Raw genomic sequence first — 16,515 nt, 5'->3', positions numbered from 1 at the left:
AATGAAAAAAAAAGATACATTGCTCTGGTAGCTATTTTCAAAGAAATAGAAATTACTGTGATGCACCATCTGGTCAAAACCTATCCTTTCATCCCCCTAACATCCCGGTCCCAACTGTTAGTACCTAGCCTTCCATTCCCACCCCCCATCACAACTGAAGTTTTTTGGATGAGAAATGAAATGTTTTGTTCCTCAAGGAAAGAAACAGTCCGGTTGCCTTTTGAAAAAGCACCTTTGAGACAACTACGACTTGGATGACTGAGAATCTCCACAGACATCTTTCCTCAGAGTGTTAAGCTAACTGCTTGCAAAGGGCCTCTAAAATTATGTGAACAACCAGTCTGAACGTCCCCTGCTTTCTATACTCTGATCCTTAGCACAGTGTCTTCTTCTCTGTCTTGTAAGGGTTATCCATATCCCAGCCAGAGCAATTTCTGGCTCTGCTTCCAGAAACTCTTTGGAACATCTTGCCTCCTGAGGTAAAATTGCCTCCCATCTTTCTATCCTTCTGCAGGGGCCTGAAGACCTGGCTCTGCCAGATGGCTGGGGGCCTTAATGGAGGACCATCACACTGGAGATGGTTATTGGATTAAGAGGCAATCCCACCCCTGCATCGTCTTCCCTGCCTCCACTTTATTTTAACTATGTTTTATCTTGATTGGGATTTCTATTTCTATTCTTTTAAGGTATTTGTTAGGATTTTACTGTTTTAATTCTGGAAGTCACCCATAGTCATTTTGCTATGAGATGGGTGAGGAGGCAAATAAAATCAAATCTATATAAATAAAAATGTAAATGTTCGTTTGTTCAAAATCTTAAATCTCCGAAAGTTCTTCACTGATTGCTTTGAAATTTTGACACAACGTTGCATATACCTATATTATATAGATGTCACACCTGTGACAGGTAAAAACATATTTTGTTTGAAAAACAGCACCATCTGTTGGACGTAAAAGCAACACATGCTACGATTTTACGATTCCATTTCAATGTTTCCGATTGCATTGTTAAATTGAATTTTCATAGATTTCAATTTATTTTCATTTTGATTTTATTATTTCGTGTGACATTGTGTTGGAATTGATGCACAGACAACAAAAAATATTGTATACCCACAAGCATTATGAAATTAAACATATTAGAAACATGCACTTTCTCTTTTCTTTCTTTTCCATTTAACCAGACTGAGCCACAGCAACGCGTGGCCGGGTACAGCTAATAATAAAATAAAATAACTGACCCTAAATTCTTAAGATATAAAGAATATGCTCCATCATGGCCTAGCAGCACAGGGATTCCTCTAATATTTCAAATTAGTATGAGTTGTTTCTATAAACAACCTAGACCAGGGGTAGGCAACCTTGGCTCTTTTATGACTCGTGGACTTCAACTCCCAGAATTCCTGAGCCAGCATGGCTCAGCTTGGAAACCTCTCCCTTTCCCCTCAGCATGGCTGGCTCAGGAATTCTGGGAGTTGAAGTCCACGAGTCATAAAAGAACCAAGGTTGCCTACCCCTGACCTAGACTTTAAAACCCAGCACCCTTTGGGTCTCTAACGAGTGGTTTTTGAGTAGGAGGAGTCATACAACTTGTGTCTTACCAAGCAAAACCCTCTCTTGAAAAGACTTATGCTTACCGGTAGAGTGTTGGCTTGCTGTGCAATACATGAGGATGCACATGCTGTTCAAAAAGACTATACATGAGGACTGGAAGGGATGTGAAACAAATGTTGTACAAAGTTAGGTACACGCTGTCATACAGAGTCTGAAAGGTGAGAAAGGGGGAGAATTGTTTTAAAACCCGTATACAGAGAATTCAACAAAAAAACAACAACCAGATCTAAATGTCTGTTTTATTATGGTAACATTAACGAAGGAATGCAATAAAAGCCAGTTTCTGTGACTTGAAGCTGTACAACTATAAAGAATTATTCCAAACTCCTTCCATACCGTACTTACATTTCTTTTTCTCCCTCTCAAACACAAATGGTCTTAACATTCTTTTTTTTAAAAAAAAAATATATCAGTGTGTAGAGAAGTCTTGCAAGAACAGGAAATGTTGTGTTTAATTCTAGCTAAGTATGGGTTAACAGAGGTTCTTTGGTGCAACATCCAAAAAGGTATACAAAAGAACATCAACTTGGAAAATGCTCTCTCTCTCTGTGTGTGTGTGTATGTATCAGGGAGAAGAGACTTTAACATTGGGCAAGGCTACCATAATAGTCACTTTATGTCTGTATTTCTCAACCTGGGCAACTTTTAAGGTGTGGGGACTTCCATTCCCAGCACTGCTGGCTGAGGAATGCTGGGAACTGAAGTCCCTACATCTTAAAGCTGCCCAGACTGAGAAATGCTACATTAGATGATAAATGCTGAGTGGTCAAGAAAAGGTCTGTGTTTTTTTTCTTTCTTATTGAAGCAGGAAGTGGTTTGTCACCAAATTCAATGCAGACCATCCCACGATCCATGTAGAAGAAAAATAAGAACTGAAGCAGCTTGGAAGGAAAGGCAGGAAGGTGGGGTGGGTATTTGCTATCATCTTATTCTTCACTTGAGACAGAAACTGCTTCTGCTTGAGTGTCGCCAAGCTTCTTTTCAGTCAGCCCACTTTTAAATTTCATATTATTGTCTGTTTAGAATAATACTTAAAATACTGAATTTGGAGGTAGGAAAATCAGCCTGCGATAGGACTCAATCACTAATCATTCTTAAATGGGGCCAATCAGGATTACCAATAGTCTTTATTAGGTTTTATTTACTCTTACTATATATATATAGTAAGAGCAATTAATTTCAGAAATACAAGAAAGGACAAACATTACTGGCTATGGATAATCTGAGTTATAATACAGCACATCTTAAATTTAAATCTTAAATTTAAACTGGTATACATTTAAATATATCTAGCTATAACTGTCACTTGTCTCCTAGATATAAAATGAAACCCATTTTTAAAAGTGCTTTTGGCTTTATAACATAGAAAAAAATTAGCAACTAATCAGCATTATCCAAAGGTAAATATTACTTTGACTAAATTCTTATTCCACATGGAACTCTTTAACACAACTTTCAATTTTTAGCTTTATGACTTCCTAACAATAAAATGCTTCCCCACAAGAAATGGGATTGCTCTTAGATCCATTTTTGCAGACAGAATAGGGATGGAGAAACAGATGCTAATGAAACACCATCTAGCTCAGGTCTGTCAAACTGCTGGCCTGCAGGCTGGATGCGTCATGCCAAAACTGTGCCCACCCCATTGCTGGCAATGGGGAAAAAGTTGCCATACATTGCACGACGTCGCAAGTTTGACATGTTTGATCTAGCTGTTAGTAATAGGTATTCAATTTTAGCTTTGATGTAGTGCTGACTTTCTTGGTGGCTGCCTAAAAATCCGACTGTGAAGACAGAAAGAGGAGTAGAATTAAAAAAAACCAGTTGACTACTCACTTGTTGTGAAAATAAACAGAAGAATTGATATAAAAACTGCGGCGTAATAAAACACACATTCTGGAAAACAAAATGTGATGCAACCAGTTAAGAGACATAAAACACCAAATTCTGTCATACCCATTCAAACATATCTTGAATATCAGAAAAAGTAAAGAAGTAAAACAGGGGTCTTCAAACTTGCCCCTTTTATGACTTGTGGACTATAACTCCCAGAATTCCTCAGCCAGGCACGTGTGCCTGGCTGAGGAATTCTGGGAGTTGAAGTCCACAAGTCATAAAAGGGCCAAGTTTGAAGACCCCTGAAGTAAAACAATCCTGTCTACTGAGACTCATCTTCCAGATGGATAATGGTATCACTGACTGGAATTAAACTCTTTGAAGGAAGCAGTGGAGAGAAAATTCTCCCACAAGGCACCTCAGCTTCCATCACTGTCACAACCAATGAAGCAGTCTTCACTAATACCATCACCCTAATCCACTTCAGACTTAGAAGCTCTGTGACTCCTTGCTTGAAATGGAAATCATGTCCTTTTTTTCCCCCTGACACCTTGCCAGACTGCTCTCATTTCACTTTGCCTTTAAACTACAATCTGGATGACGTGCACATCAAAAGAGATCACAACCTGTTTATAATCTAGACTCTGCAACCATGATTAAAAGTTGGTTTACAAGAAAATAGTTTTACTGCAGATGTGTTTGGCTTGGAAGAAATGAGCAGCAAGTTAGTGGAAGGCGATGGAAGCTCCTACTGAACATTATCAAGGAAAAACTTTACAGGTAGTCCTTGAGTTACAGCCATTCGTGTAGCAACCGTTCAAAGTTACAATGGCATTAAAAAGTGGTATATGACTGGACCTCATACTTATGACCATTGCAGCATCCCCATGATCATGTGATTAAAATCCAGGTGCTTGGCAACCAGCATTTAGGATGGTTGCAGCATCTCAGTGTCATATGAGGGCCAGTTGGAATCTTCCCACAGTTTCTGACAAGCAAACTCAGCAGGGGAAGCTAGATGTGCCTAATGACCAGAAGCTTCACTTAACAACTGCAGTGATTCGTTTAGCAGCCATGGCAAAAAAAGGTTGCAAAACTGGGCACAACTCACTTAACAACTGCCTTGCCTAGCAATGGAAATTCTAGTCACAGTTGTAGTCAAAAGCTGAGGACTATGCGTCTACATTCAAAGGTTGTTTTTCCTAGAGACCAAGTCTCCATGTTCATAGTTCGCTTTAAAAAGTACTTTGTAGAATGCTATATCTCTAGAACAATGAGGAAAGATGGGGGGAAATGTTAAGATACAGAACTCCACCTGGATTCTTTTGTTTGTGTCACCTACATTCAATACAATTAAGGGAATCAGGAAAATGAATAGGATGGAGACATTTGTGCATGCATTTCTGCATAAGCAGACACACAGAACCTGTGGGCTACCCATAATGTCTTAGTGTGGTTAATATGCTGTCATTGTTAATGCTGGGGCTTGAAATAAAATTTGGGGAAATGCTAGTGTCAACAATGAGATAGAAGTAGATTCAGTTTCTACAATACCTCTTTTTTAATATCACACTTCTAAACATTAGAAGAAAGAAAAAAGAAAAAGTTCTGAGCTAAAAGAATCCCCAATTATAGGCTACAGACACTTACCTTGTAAAAAAAGTACTGTACAAGGGTTGCTATCCTAACATAATAAAGGTGGCCATGGACAAAAAGTAACTTGGAGAGGAATTTAAATCTTGCTATTGCATAGTCACTGTTTCTTACAGCTTGTCTGCCTTCTTTGCCCATGATACCTGCAATTTGGATAAGCAAAAATAACAAAAATAACTTTGTCTTTCTAAGTGACACATGTAAGTCAAAGTGAAACAACATATGCAACAATAACAGAAGATTCAGCCTTTTAGTATGCTGTTTGGAGATTTAAAGGAGACCTGAGCAGATACCTTTTATTCCACAACTAAAAAAAGATTGTAAACATGCGTAAATATTTTCTATTGCCGAACTACATAACCAATCTCTTTTTTCACGGAAGGGCTCAGAAACATTTATTTTTTTTATTTATTTATTTTTAACATTTATACCCCGCCCTTCTCCCGAGGGACTCAGGGCGGCTTACAGGTAAATAAAAACAATACAACACAATAAATATCTCTAAAAGCCAAATTAAAATATATATTAAGTAACCTGTATTAAATTTAATATTATAAAATCCCTTTAAAATCCCCCCCTAGGCCAATCCCGCTTGATGGAAAAGCCATGTCTTGAGGGCACGGCGGAAGGAGGGGAGATCCGGAATAATCCGGATCTCTGGGGGGAGTTCGTTCCACAGGGTGGGGGCTCCCACAGAGAAGGCCCTCCCCCTGGGGGTCGCCAGCCGACACTGTTTGGCCGACGGCACCCTGAGGAGGCCCGCTCTGTGGGAGCGTACCGGTCGATGGGTGGCAATCTGCGGCAGAAGACGGTCTCGAAGATACCCAGGTCCGATGCCATGGAGCGCTTTAAACGTGGTAACCAACACCTTGAAGCGCACCTGGAAGGCCACCGGCAGCGAGTGCAGCTCACGCAAAAGCGGTGTTATATGGGAGCGACGAGTCCCTCCCAACACCGCCCGCGCGGCCGCATTCTGGACTAGCTGGAGCCTCCGGATGCTCCTCAAGGGGAGCCCCATGTAGAGAGCATTGCAGTAGTCGAGGCGGGAGGTGACGAGAGCATACTTCTACCAATAGCCATCCTCACCATCTACTATCCTGCTCCAGATTAGTGGTTCTCAAACATTTTGGTCTCAGAACCAATTTTCTTTATTAAAAATGACTGAGAGTCACAGAGAGCTTTGGTTTATGTGGATTATGTCTATCAGTATGTACCGATTTTATATTAGAAATTAAAACTGAGAAATGTCAGCATATATACTTGATTTTGCAGACACTTGAAAGGATCTCGGGGACCCCATACTACATTTTCTCTGCTCTAGAGAAAGCTGCTTGGAAGCAATGACAAGCCACCAATTCCCACAGAAAAAATAACAATTATTCCTACTTTCTTTACTAACTTAGGTTCCTTCAAATAGGCTATTAGTATATACTTAGCCAGCCTTAACACTCACAGCATATTTGGAGGACATCAAGTTGCAGAATGTGTGGTGTTATTAATTTATTTACTTACTTGGCTTATAATTCTAATGAATCTGAAAAGATTTTGAGTGGCCTGCATTTCCATCTGACATTAAGACGATTAAAAGAAAAACAAAATTATAATCTAAGAATTAACAATTACAACTAAGTTTCAAAGAAAATGTTTGCAACTGAGAAGATGCAATCATAAAGCCATTCCTGGTTGGCAAGCTGGATGTAAAGATGCTTTATTTATTTAAATATCTTTTACTTATTATTTTATTTAACTGAAAGGCTCCTGTATACATAGAACCTAGTTTATTACTTTTTCATCTGTAGAGATGATACCCATTGTAATCCCAATTAATGAAGTTTAAATACAGCGAGACTCTGACCATCACCTAAATATTACCTATGCCAACATGAGCTTCTTGTATCATGCTCACATCATTAGCTCCATCACCGATAGCTAATGTGATAGGCTTCTCTGGAGATGTTTTCAGCAGCCGTACAACCTGTAAAAGGAAGACAGACTTCTTTAAAACAAAACTGACATTATTTGGGAATCTGTGATTTGAGACATTGAGGTTTCTCAACAAACTCAAGAGAAGGAAATGCTTAAAATTCAAACATTTAACCAAAACATTTTCTAATGGATAGAAAATAATTCAGAGATTAAAACTGTCTCTTTCCAACAAGTCGAGAATGTATTTCCACTGAAAACTGATTGAAGGAACATTGGCTTTAATCTAGACTTAGTATTTCCTGATCTAAAATGCCATCCAAATACAGCTAGATTTTTTTCCCCTCAAAGCAAATATGGCGCATAACTAAAATGCTAGTTTATTTGGCTTCTTCTCTTAAAATCTCAGGAAAGTTATTTTAAAGAAAAGGATCACACTTCTTCTATATCAGAAGTAGGGAGTTTCTGCCCCTCTGCTAAATTGTAGCTCCCAGCATTTCTCACATGCTCACTGTATGGAATCAAATGCAGGACCCCAAAGCAAATAATCAAGGCTCGCTGCAGTGTTTATTAAACAGTACACACTGGTTGAAAGGAATTGCTACACCAAGACTTTTGAGGCTGACTGGCTGGGAAATGTTGGCGCACTTTGGGTACAGGTAGTCTTCGACTTATGATGACAGTTGAACCCAAAATTTATGTTGCGAAGTGAGACAGTTTTTAAGTGAGTTTTGCCCCATTTTATGACCTTTCTTGCCACAGTTCTTAAGAGAATCACTGCTGCTATCAGATTAGTAACATGGTTGTTAAGTGAATCTGGCTTCCCAACTGACTTTGTCAGAATTTCCCAAAAGGGGATCACATGACTCTGGGACATTGCAATTTTCATAAATATGAACCAGTTGCCAAACGTCTGAATTTTGATCACGTGACCACGGGCATGCTGCAACAGTCATAAGTGTGAAAACCGGTCATAAGTCACTTTCTTCAGTGCTCTTGTAACTTTGAACTGTCACTAAACCGTTCAAAGTTGAGGACTGCCTGTACACCAAACAGCACATGCCAGTCATATAGCAAGACAGTCAACAGCAAGCCCTACTGCCTGTCTATTTTGTAGTCAGGTAGACAGATGTCATTAGGCAGAAGGCTCAATCCTTCTAAACTCAGCTTGAAACAGGAAGGTTGAGAGAGGCTGTGGCAGGTTATAACAGCCACACACGGCTGACGCACAACCTCCACGAGCTCCTGTTCATTCACACCTTGGCTTTCTGCAGAGGTGCCATACGACAGCAGAGCACAGCAGAGCAATTTCGGCAGACCTCCATGAAGAGTTTCTCATGTTGTCTGAGGGCCAGGGAGAGGCTGGTCCCATCCACTACCAGCCCGTGCTGGATTACGTGGTCGTCCTTTATTCTAACAAAGGAAGGAGAAAAACGGGAGAAACAAATCCGTTATTGTTTCAACTACAGACAATGAGATCGGGCTGAACTAGAAACCCTTCCCACCTGCTAAGCAGCAGGCTCATTAGCTTCTTGTATGCTCATTTTGTAGCGAAGATGATGATGGAATAGGATTGCTTTATTTTCATATTGGAAAATTCTGCTAGCAATTCGAAACAACATTTCGAGTTGGAAGTGCTTTGTTTTTGTTGTTCTGAGCCGATCACAAGTACCCTCGATGTTCTTTTCAACTATTCTAGAAGTGTTCCGAGTTCAAAATGGGGCCATGTTGAGCTTAGACTATTGTTGCTAATGCCAACACAACTTATTTGTAGTTCAAAACCAAGTTTTTCCTAGCTTAAAGTCAGATCTCTATTGAAAAACAAAAAAGAATGTTGGAATCTTTTAGAACAGTGTTTCTTAACTGTTTTTTTCTCTCAGGGCTCCAACGCTAGAACTGTGTTGGTTATTTTGGAATATTTTGAACAACAGAAAAATTACGGAGGGCCCCAAAAGAGCTTTTCATCGTATGGGTTGTATTTATCGATGTCTGCCATATTAAAAATTAAAACGGATGCGTTTACTGCTGCTGCCATTTCTCACAATTGCTTGATAGGATTTTAATATTGTATTATTTTTAAACGTAGGCTGGCACATAATTTTGATTTTGAGCTCCCCTGACAGTTTCTTGGGGGACCCTCGGGGGATCTTGGACCACATTTAAGAAACACTATTTTAGAAACCTCGGTTCCCCATCAGAGGCGGTTGACATCGCTTCAGAAACGTGCAAGGTTTTACCTCTTGGCGAGCTGTCTCAGCTGCTCCGCACACGTGCTGTCTGATTTGTGTTGCACGAGTTCCAGGATATTCATGGTTCTGTGGAAGTGTCCACACGATAAGCTGACGCTTACTGCTGTTTCGTGTTTGTCTCCCGTGAGCACCCACACTTTAATCCCTGCCAAGCGAAGAGCTTCTATGGTTTCCTGGACTTTATCTTGCAGCCTGAAAATGAGCAAATTGCATTGGTGAACAATATCAGAACTCATTGGTCAGGATCATGAACGTCTCTGCTTGGACATTGTAGCATACCTGTTAGTCCAAAATCAGAAAGATTCTGATAGCTTCTTTCCAGACTAACAAATTTTATTCAAAGATGATTACAGCTCTAATGAAGATGGATGTGATGAAGTGAAATAAATAGTGCAGGAAATAAATTCTGAATAAATTTTTATTTATTACCAGGCTCCTTCTGATTTTTGATTTTGTGGAGGTTATCTGTTTTCACTATTAATGGAGAAGATCGAAAAGTTTGCCTTCCAACCACTGGATATTTATATTCAAGCACTATTTCAGCTTTGGATATTTCATGTCTAAGCATCCAATGCTTTTCTCAAACTTGGTGTTTACATCAAGCTATTTCCATATTCAGGCTTATTCCAAGAAGCAACAACTGAAGAAACTATGTTCATTTTTAACAAGCCCAACAGTGGGAAGTGACATCTAGTGACTTTGGTTGATTTTGAAGAAAAGAAAAGAAAAAAAGCAAAGTAGGAAGGACCTAGGATAGGGATGGGCAGCCTTGGCTCTTTTATGACTCGTGGACTTCAACTCCCAGAATTCCTGAGCCAGCATGGCTCAGCTTGGAAACCTCTCCCTTTCCCCTCAGCATGGCTGGCTCAGGAATTCTGGGAGTTGAGGCCCACGAGTCATAAAAGAGCCAAGGTTGCCTATCCTTGACTAGGAGATCACCAGGAAATCTTACAGGATAAGCTAGACTAGGTAGTTACAAACAAACAAGTATTCCCAAAGAATGCTGGGGCAAACTACTTGCACACTGTGGTGAAGAAAATGTCACCGAGAATTGAATTTTACTCACAGTTACTTTATGTAGTATAAAATACATCTAGGCCACCAACAGGATGGTCACCCCTGCTACAGGTCAGATTTCATGTCACAGGGAACACGCTGGTTAACACAAGCTATACCATAATAGTCTCAATTCCCAGTAGAGTCCTTGTTGCCCTCTGAGCTTGGCTGTTTTCCTGCAGAGGTTTCACTCAGACATCTAAACTTAAGAGAGGAACAAGGACTCCACAGTCCAACCCTGAGCTACAAATATTATCTTCTATCTGTATCAATTCCCAGTCTCACCACACTGATCCTTTTTAAACAATGATCACATACTGGGCCTGTTAAATACTAATTGCCACCTTCCTAATTCATCTTATCGTTGTGGGATGGCAACTATAAAGCTTTTCCTCTTTGAAGTGTAACACGTTCAATAGGATACAGGTAGTCCTTGACTTATGACCACAATTGAGCCCAAGATTTCTGTTGTTAAGCGAGACAGTTAAGTGAGTTTTGCCCCATTTTACCACTTTTCTTCCCATAGTTGTTAAGTGAATTGGTAACATGAATGTTGAGTGAACCTGAATTCCTCACTGATTGGCTTGTCAGAAGGTTGCAAAAGGTGATCACGTGACCTCTGGGATACTGCAACTGTCATAAATATAAGCCAGTTTCCAAGCATCCGAATTTTGATCATGTGACCACGGGGATGCTGCCGGGGTCACAGGTGTGAAAAATGGTCGTAAGTCCCATTTTTCAGTGCTGTTGTAATTTCAAATGGTCATTAAACGAGTGGTTGTTAAGCCGAGGTCTATCTGTACTTATTCACACAAGGCTGGGCGCTGTGGCGCCAATTGCCATCTTCCCTCTTTATGCTGATGGGAAAAATTATACGTATCACACACTGCTATTTATGGAGAAAAGAACGAGCATCGAGCTAGTCTGTGCCAGAATTTCTTTCCCAAATAAACCAAACAGGAAGTATATACTTGTCTTCTACTCCTGTAGCTCCAAGTAATTCCAAGTCTTTTTCAATAAAGTTATATGCCTCTGCCACCCGTTCTTCTCGTTGCTGCAAGGCAGTTTTTGCTTCAAAAAGACGCTGCTCCACCTCTTTATACTCCTCCTCTGTGAATTTTCTGTAAGCTACACAAAGAATTCTTAATCCTTTCTGTGAAAAGAATAGAAAGTGATTATTAGATAGGACACTGACAAAAATGTTTGCTTACTGATGGAGTGCACTGCTTCATTAAATGAAAGTCCTGACAGTTTAGGTCTCCCCAAAAGTGCCTTTTTTCCACAAGGCATCTTCAGTTTTACTCCCATTAATGGAAGAGGATGGAACCAAGCAAAACAGACCAAAGTTCAAGGGCAGATGTGGTCTGTAGCTTGTCAAATAATGCTAATTTTGGAAGGCAATGAAGAGATTCTTCTCTCTGGGAGAAGAAGGCGCTACTTGAATCAGAGGCAACTGGTTATAGGGAGAAATAGAAGGAAGTAGAGAAAGGCTCATGGTCTGAAGAAGCTGAAATGGTTTATTTTTCCAAATCTTTCTCAAGATGTTTTGACCACAGTTCCTATAATCCCTGAACATAAAAGCTGGGGCTGATGGGAAAGTCTGTGGTAAAATCAAGCCCTAGCTTTATAAACAAAATCCATAAATAGGGTCGGCATCAGGTAGCTATCCCAGGATCTCAAGCCAAAGCATTCTGAATAAAATTGCCTATCGATGCCCAACACATATCTCAACCAATTCTTAACCCACACACTTAATGGATCTGAAATATTATACATTGTACTGTTTATTATAGTATCATTATATTTGTTACAGTAATAATTGCTTCTTAATTTAGCACAAAGGTGAGGAACTATGGCCCTTCAATTCAACCATGGACTTCAATTCTGGGAGTTGAAGCCCACAGGCCATAAAAGGGGTGTAGTTCCCCACCCCTGATTTAGCAGCACCTCTACCACGATCTATCAGAAAGTTTGAAAACAGGCTCTGACCTACCAATGCAAATTCATCCACATGGATTCTTGTTTTTTCTACCTCACCATTTTTACTGGAAGGAAGAATAACAGATTCTGCTCCTTTGGTAAATAAAAGCTTTTCACCTATTCCAAGAAAACAAAAAAAAAAAATACAAGTTAGTAGTGCTTATCTGAGGCTATTCATGTTCCTTTTATAGAACTGGTTTTAGGGGGGGGGTGTCGGAGAATATGTAACATCAAAAGCATCATATATATTTTTTAAAATCTTACCTGATGGACTTTCTACGATCACACTCATTCTCCTACGATTGGCATCAAAGTCCAGTACGTGTAGTAATTTGTACCTTTAAAGGAGAAGAGGCTCATGCTTAGTTTGGGTATGGAAATAAAGGCCATGCTCGTGAAATGCAGAACGTTATGAAAACTGCATGCCTGACATTGCACGTACAGGTTATACTTGATGGGCATGCTGGGCCTGGAGAAGAGGACTCCTCTCAACTGAGAGGCTGATTATAGTCATTTCTGTAATTGATGGAGGGACAGAAAAAGGAAGGAACGAAGGTGAAGGGACACCATTTCCCCAAAGCCATGTGCCGTTTACATAATAATAATAATAATAATAATAATAATAATAATAATAATAATAATAATAATAGTAATAGTAATGATAAAGTTGGAAGGGACCTTGGAGGTCATCTAGTCCAACCCCTTGCTCAGGCAGGAAACCCTATACCATTTCGGACAAATGGCTGTCCAGTCTCTTCTTAAAAACTTCCAGTGTTGGAGCATTCACCGCTTCTGGAGGCAGGTTGTTCCATTGGTTAATTGTTCTAACTGTCAGTAAGTTTCTCCTTAGTTCTAGGTTGCTTCTCTCCTTGATTAGTTTCCATCCGTTGCTTCTTGTCCTGCCTTCAGGCGCTTTGGAGAATAGCTTGACTCCCTCTTCTTTGTGGCAGCCCCTGAGGTATTGAAACACTGCTATCATGTCCCCCCTCGTCCTTCTCTTCGTTAAACTACACATACCCAATTCCAGCAACCGTTCCTTCACCTCTCATTTCACTAAGTGGCTTACTTATAGCGGTTCGTTTTAAGTAGAGTTCTATTTCTTCAGTGTAACCAAATGCAGCCTGTACTTAGGAAAACAAAATGCTCAGGGCAGGCAAGTTTTAAAGCTGACATATCATTAACTGTTCAAGTGATACTTAAGGAGAGGCGTTTCTGGTGTGTAGCTTAGGAGGAATGCCATTATGGTAAGGTCACATTCCTGGAAGATACAATGTTAAGAAGCTACTAAGCCTGGACCAGATGAGTTATTGAGGCCGCATTGTAAGTGTTTCAAGGATAAATGTTCACAACCTCAACAAAGCACTGAGAACTCTATTTTACAGGGAGGAAAAATGACAAGAGAGTTGGAAAGAAGCTAATATAATATTAATGCCTAAAGAGGGATAAATTTGACTTTAGCAACAAACTACAGTCAATACTATAATGTTGATTACTACTAAGTTGATTATGATTTTAGCTGAAAGACTGAAAATAATTTTGCAAGAATTTAGATAGATAGACAAATAGACAGACAGACAGACAGACAGATAGATAGATAACCTTTATTGTCATTTTTTACTGTGGGCACAATGGCACACATTAAAAATGAAATTTAGTTGCTTGCTCTCAAAGTGTACACATACATACAGTAACACACATTTAAATATACTATATTACAACATGTGTATAAACCCACACCCATACATATAACATATAAATATTAATCACTGTCCATCTTGAATACATAACGGTAGGAGGAAGCGTTAGAGTTTGCAAGGTTAATACTTAATTTATTCATGAGGATCGGGGTGGATTTTATTTCAAATCTTTCCTGTAAATGTGAAGAACTTGAAGGGATATTTTATCATATATGGTAGATCGGTAAAAAAGCCAAACAATTTTGAATATAAATAAATGCACTAATTCAGAAAAAAGTTAAAGACTAATGTATATACTCAGAGACTTTTCTTTTGTGGATTCTTTTGGGATTAACAGACAAACAGCTAGAAAAAGGCCATGGAGCTTTGTTTTTATATATGACAACTGCAGGGAGATTACTATATGTTCAAAAGTGGGAAAGTTTGAATATTACCCACAATAGAATAATGGTTGGTGAAGATGATAGAACTCGCAGAAATGGCTAAATTAATTTTTTATATTAGAGAAAACACAGCATCTACATTTATGGTTCGCTAGAAACCTTTTATAGACTTTTTGCATGTAACAGAAAAATGCATTTATGACTTGTGGTTTAGAAGATTAGAAAAAAAAACAGGGAATAGAAAAGTGAGCTTTTTTTGTAATCAGAGTAAGAGATCACTTCGAAATCATGCTTTAATATTTGCTACAAAGGAAAAATGCAGCATTGGAAACATTTTTTAAATTTATTTTTATCTTTTCTTTCTGAACTTTTGTCTTTTTGTCCTTCTATTCTGTATTAGTTTGTCTTAGGTTTTATGTTCTCTTTAAAACTTTTAATAACCTTTATATTATAAAAAAAAAAGAATACAAAGCTACCTTGCAAAGCAGTTACGATAGCAGAATAATCACAACAAATAACAATGGTGACTTATTTTATTTTATTATATTTATTTCAAACATTTATATAGCCGCCTATCCTTCAACCAATTCTGGGTGGCTCCTAATCAAAATTAAAAGACATATATCATCACTTTAAAATTGTAAGACTGATTAAAACATTAAAAATAACAAGAACCTGGCATTCATCTCTTTCAATGTGCGATTATCGCTTGAGGGAAAAGCCAGGTCTTTTGCACAATGCAGGAGACCAAGCCTTAAGAACAAAATGCAAGCTGAGAAGAATCAAGATCACATAAAGTATTAATACCACTTTACAATGCCTTGGTAAGGCCACACTTGGAATACTGCATCCAGTTTTGGTCACCAGGATGTAAAAAAGATGTTGAGACTCTAGAAAGAGTACAGAGAAGAGCAACAAAGATGATTAGGGGACTGGAGGCTAAAACATATAAGGAACGGCTGCTGGAATTGGGTATGTCTAGTTTAACGAAGAGAAGGACGAGGGGGGACATGATAGCAGCGTTCCAATATCTCAGGGGCTGCCCCAAAGAAGAGGGAGTCAAGCTATTCTCCAAAGCACCTGAAGGCAGGACAAGGAGCAACAGGTGGAAGCTAACCAAAGAGAGAAGCCACCTAGAACTAAGGAGAAACTTCCTGACGGTTAGAACAGTTAACCAGTGGAACAACCTGCCTCCAGAAGCGGTGAATGCTCCAACACTGGAAATTTTTAAGAAGAAACTGGACAGCCATTTGTCCGAAATGGTATAGGGTTTCCTGCTTGAGCAGGGGGTTGGACTAGATGACCTCCAAGGTCCCTTCCAACTTTATCATTAATTATTATTATTATTATTATTATTATTATTATTATTATTATTATTATTATTAAGACAGTAACAGACAGCAAGTGCTGCCTCTGCAAAGAAGCTGAAGAAACAGTGGACCACCTGGTTAGCTGCTGCAAGAAGACTGTACAGACAGACCACAAACAACGGCATGACAAAGCAGCAACAATGGTGCGTTGGAAAATCTGCAAGAAATACCATTTGCCTGCAAGCAAAAACTGATGGCACCATAAAATAGAGAAAGGAATAGGAAATGAAGAAGCTAAAGCACTCCGGGACTTTAGAATTCAAATAGTCAATCACCTGGCACAAAGCACTCAGTCTAACAACTGTCGATAAGAAAGACAAAAAAAGTCTGGATAGTGGACATAACAGAAAAGATAAATCTAATAACAACAACAATAACAACACCTCATATATATGATCATCAAGTTACTTGGAGGAAAGCCTGGATGCAAACTGATAAAAGCGAACCTAATCTATAGCCTATTTAATGTTCTTTTGCTTCCTTCAATTGGGAGGGAACCATCTTTTTCTTAACTGCAACAAACATATAACTGGTGATCCCAAGATCTGAAGAAACGCTTTGTTGAAACAAGTATGTTCCTTAAGTTATTATTTCTTTCTATATTGCTTCTTCTACACAGGGGGAGTGAGATGAAGATGTGCTAAGATTCCTTATATCAAGATGTGCTAAGATTCCTTATATCAAAAATTAAAGGTAAAGTTTTCTCCTGTCCAGTCTAGGTGCTCATCTTCTTAGCCGTGGGAGCCAGCATTGTC

At 39.1% G+C, this 16,515-nt stretch overlaps 1 protein-coding gene across 1 annotated transcript in view; it reads right to left on the bottom strand.

Annotated features, from left to right (window-relative positions):
• The window catches only part of LOC107287832 (probable phospholipid-transporting ATPase IF), a gene marked incomplete at its 5' end in the record, with an annotated part of 61,084 nt that overhangs the window by 18,728 nt on the left and 25,841 nt on the right, over positions 1-16,515 (bottom strand). The window contains 9 exons of the mRNA XM_015816385.2: positions 1,637-1,764; positions 3,450-3,509; positions 5,100-5,245; positions 6,975-7,077; positions 8,285-8,438; positions 9,263-9,466; positions 11,302-11,483; positions 12,324-12,427; positions 12,575-12,648. Of these exons, the coding sequence (XP_015671871.2) occupies positions 1,637-1,764; positions 3,450-3,509; positions 5,100-5,245; positions 6,975-7,077; positions 8,285-8,438; positions 9,263-9,466; positions 11,302-11,483; positions 12,324-12,427; positions 12,575-12,648 (1,155 nt within the window). The remainder of the gene's footprint in view (positions 1-1,636; positions 1,765-3,449; positions 3,510-5,099; positions 5,246-6,974; positions 7,078-8,284; positions 8,439-9,262; positions 9,467-11,301; positions 11,484-12,323; positions 12,428-12,574; positions 12,649-16,515) is intronic.

Source organism: Protobothrops mucrosquamatus, unplaced genomic scaffold, assembly GCF_001527695.2.
Source record: "Protobothrops mucrosquamatus isolate PMUCROS unplaced genomic scaffold, P.Mucros_1.0 scaffold_113, whole genome shotgun sequence".
Lineage (NCBI taxonomy): Eukaryota > Metazoa > Chordata > Lepidosauria > Squamata > Viperidae > Protobothrops > Protobothrops mucrosquamatus.
This window is presented reverse-complemented; position numbering and strand designations above follow the sequence as displayed.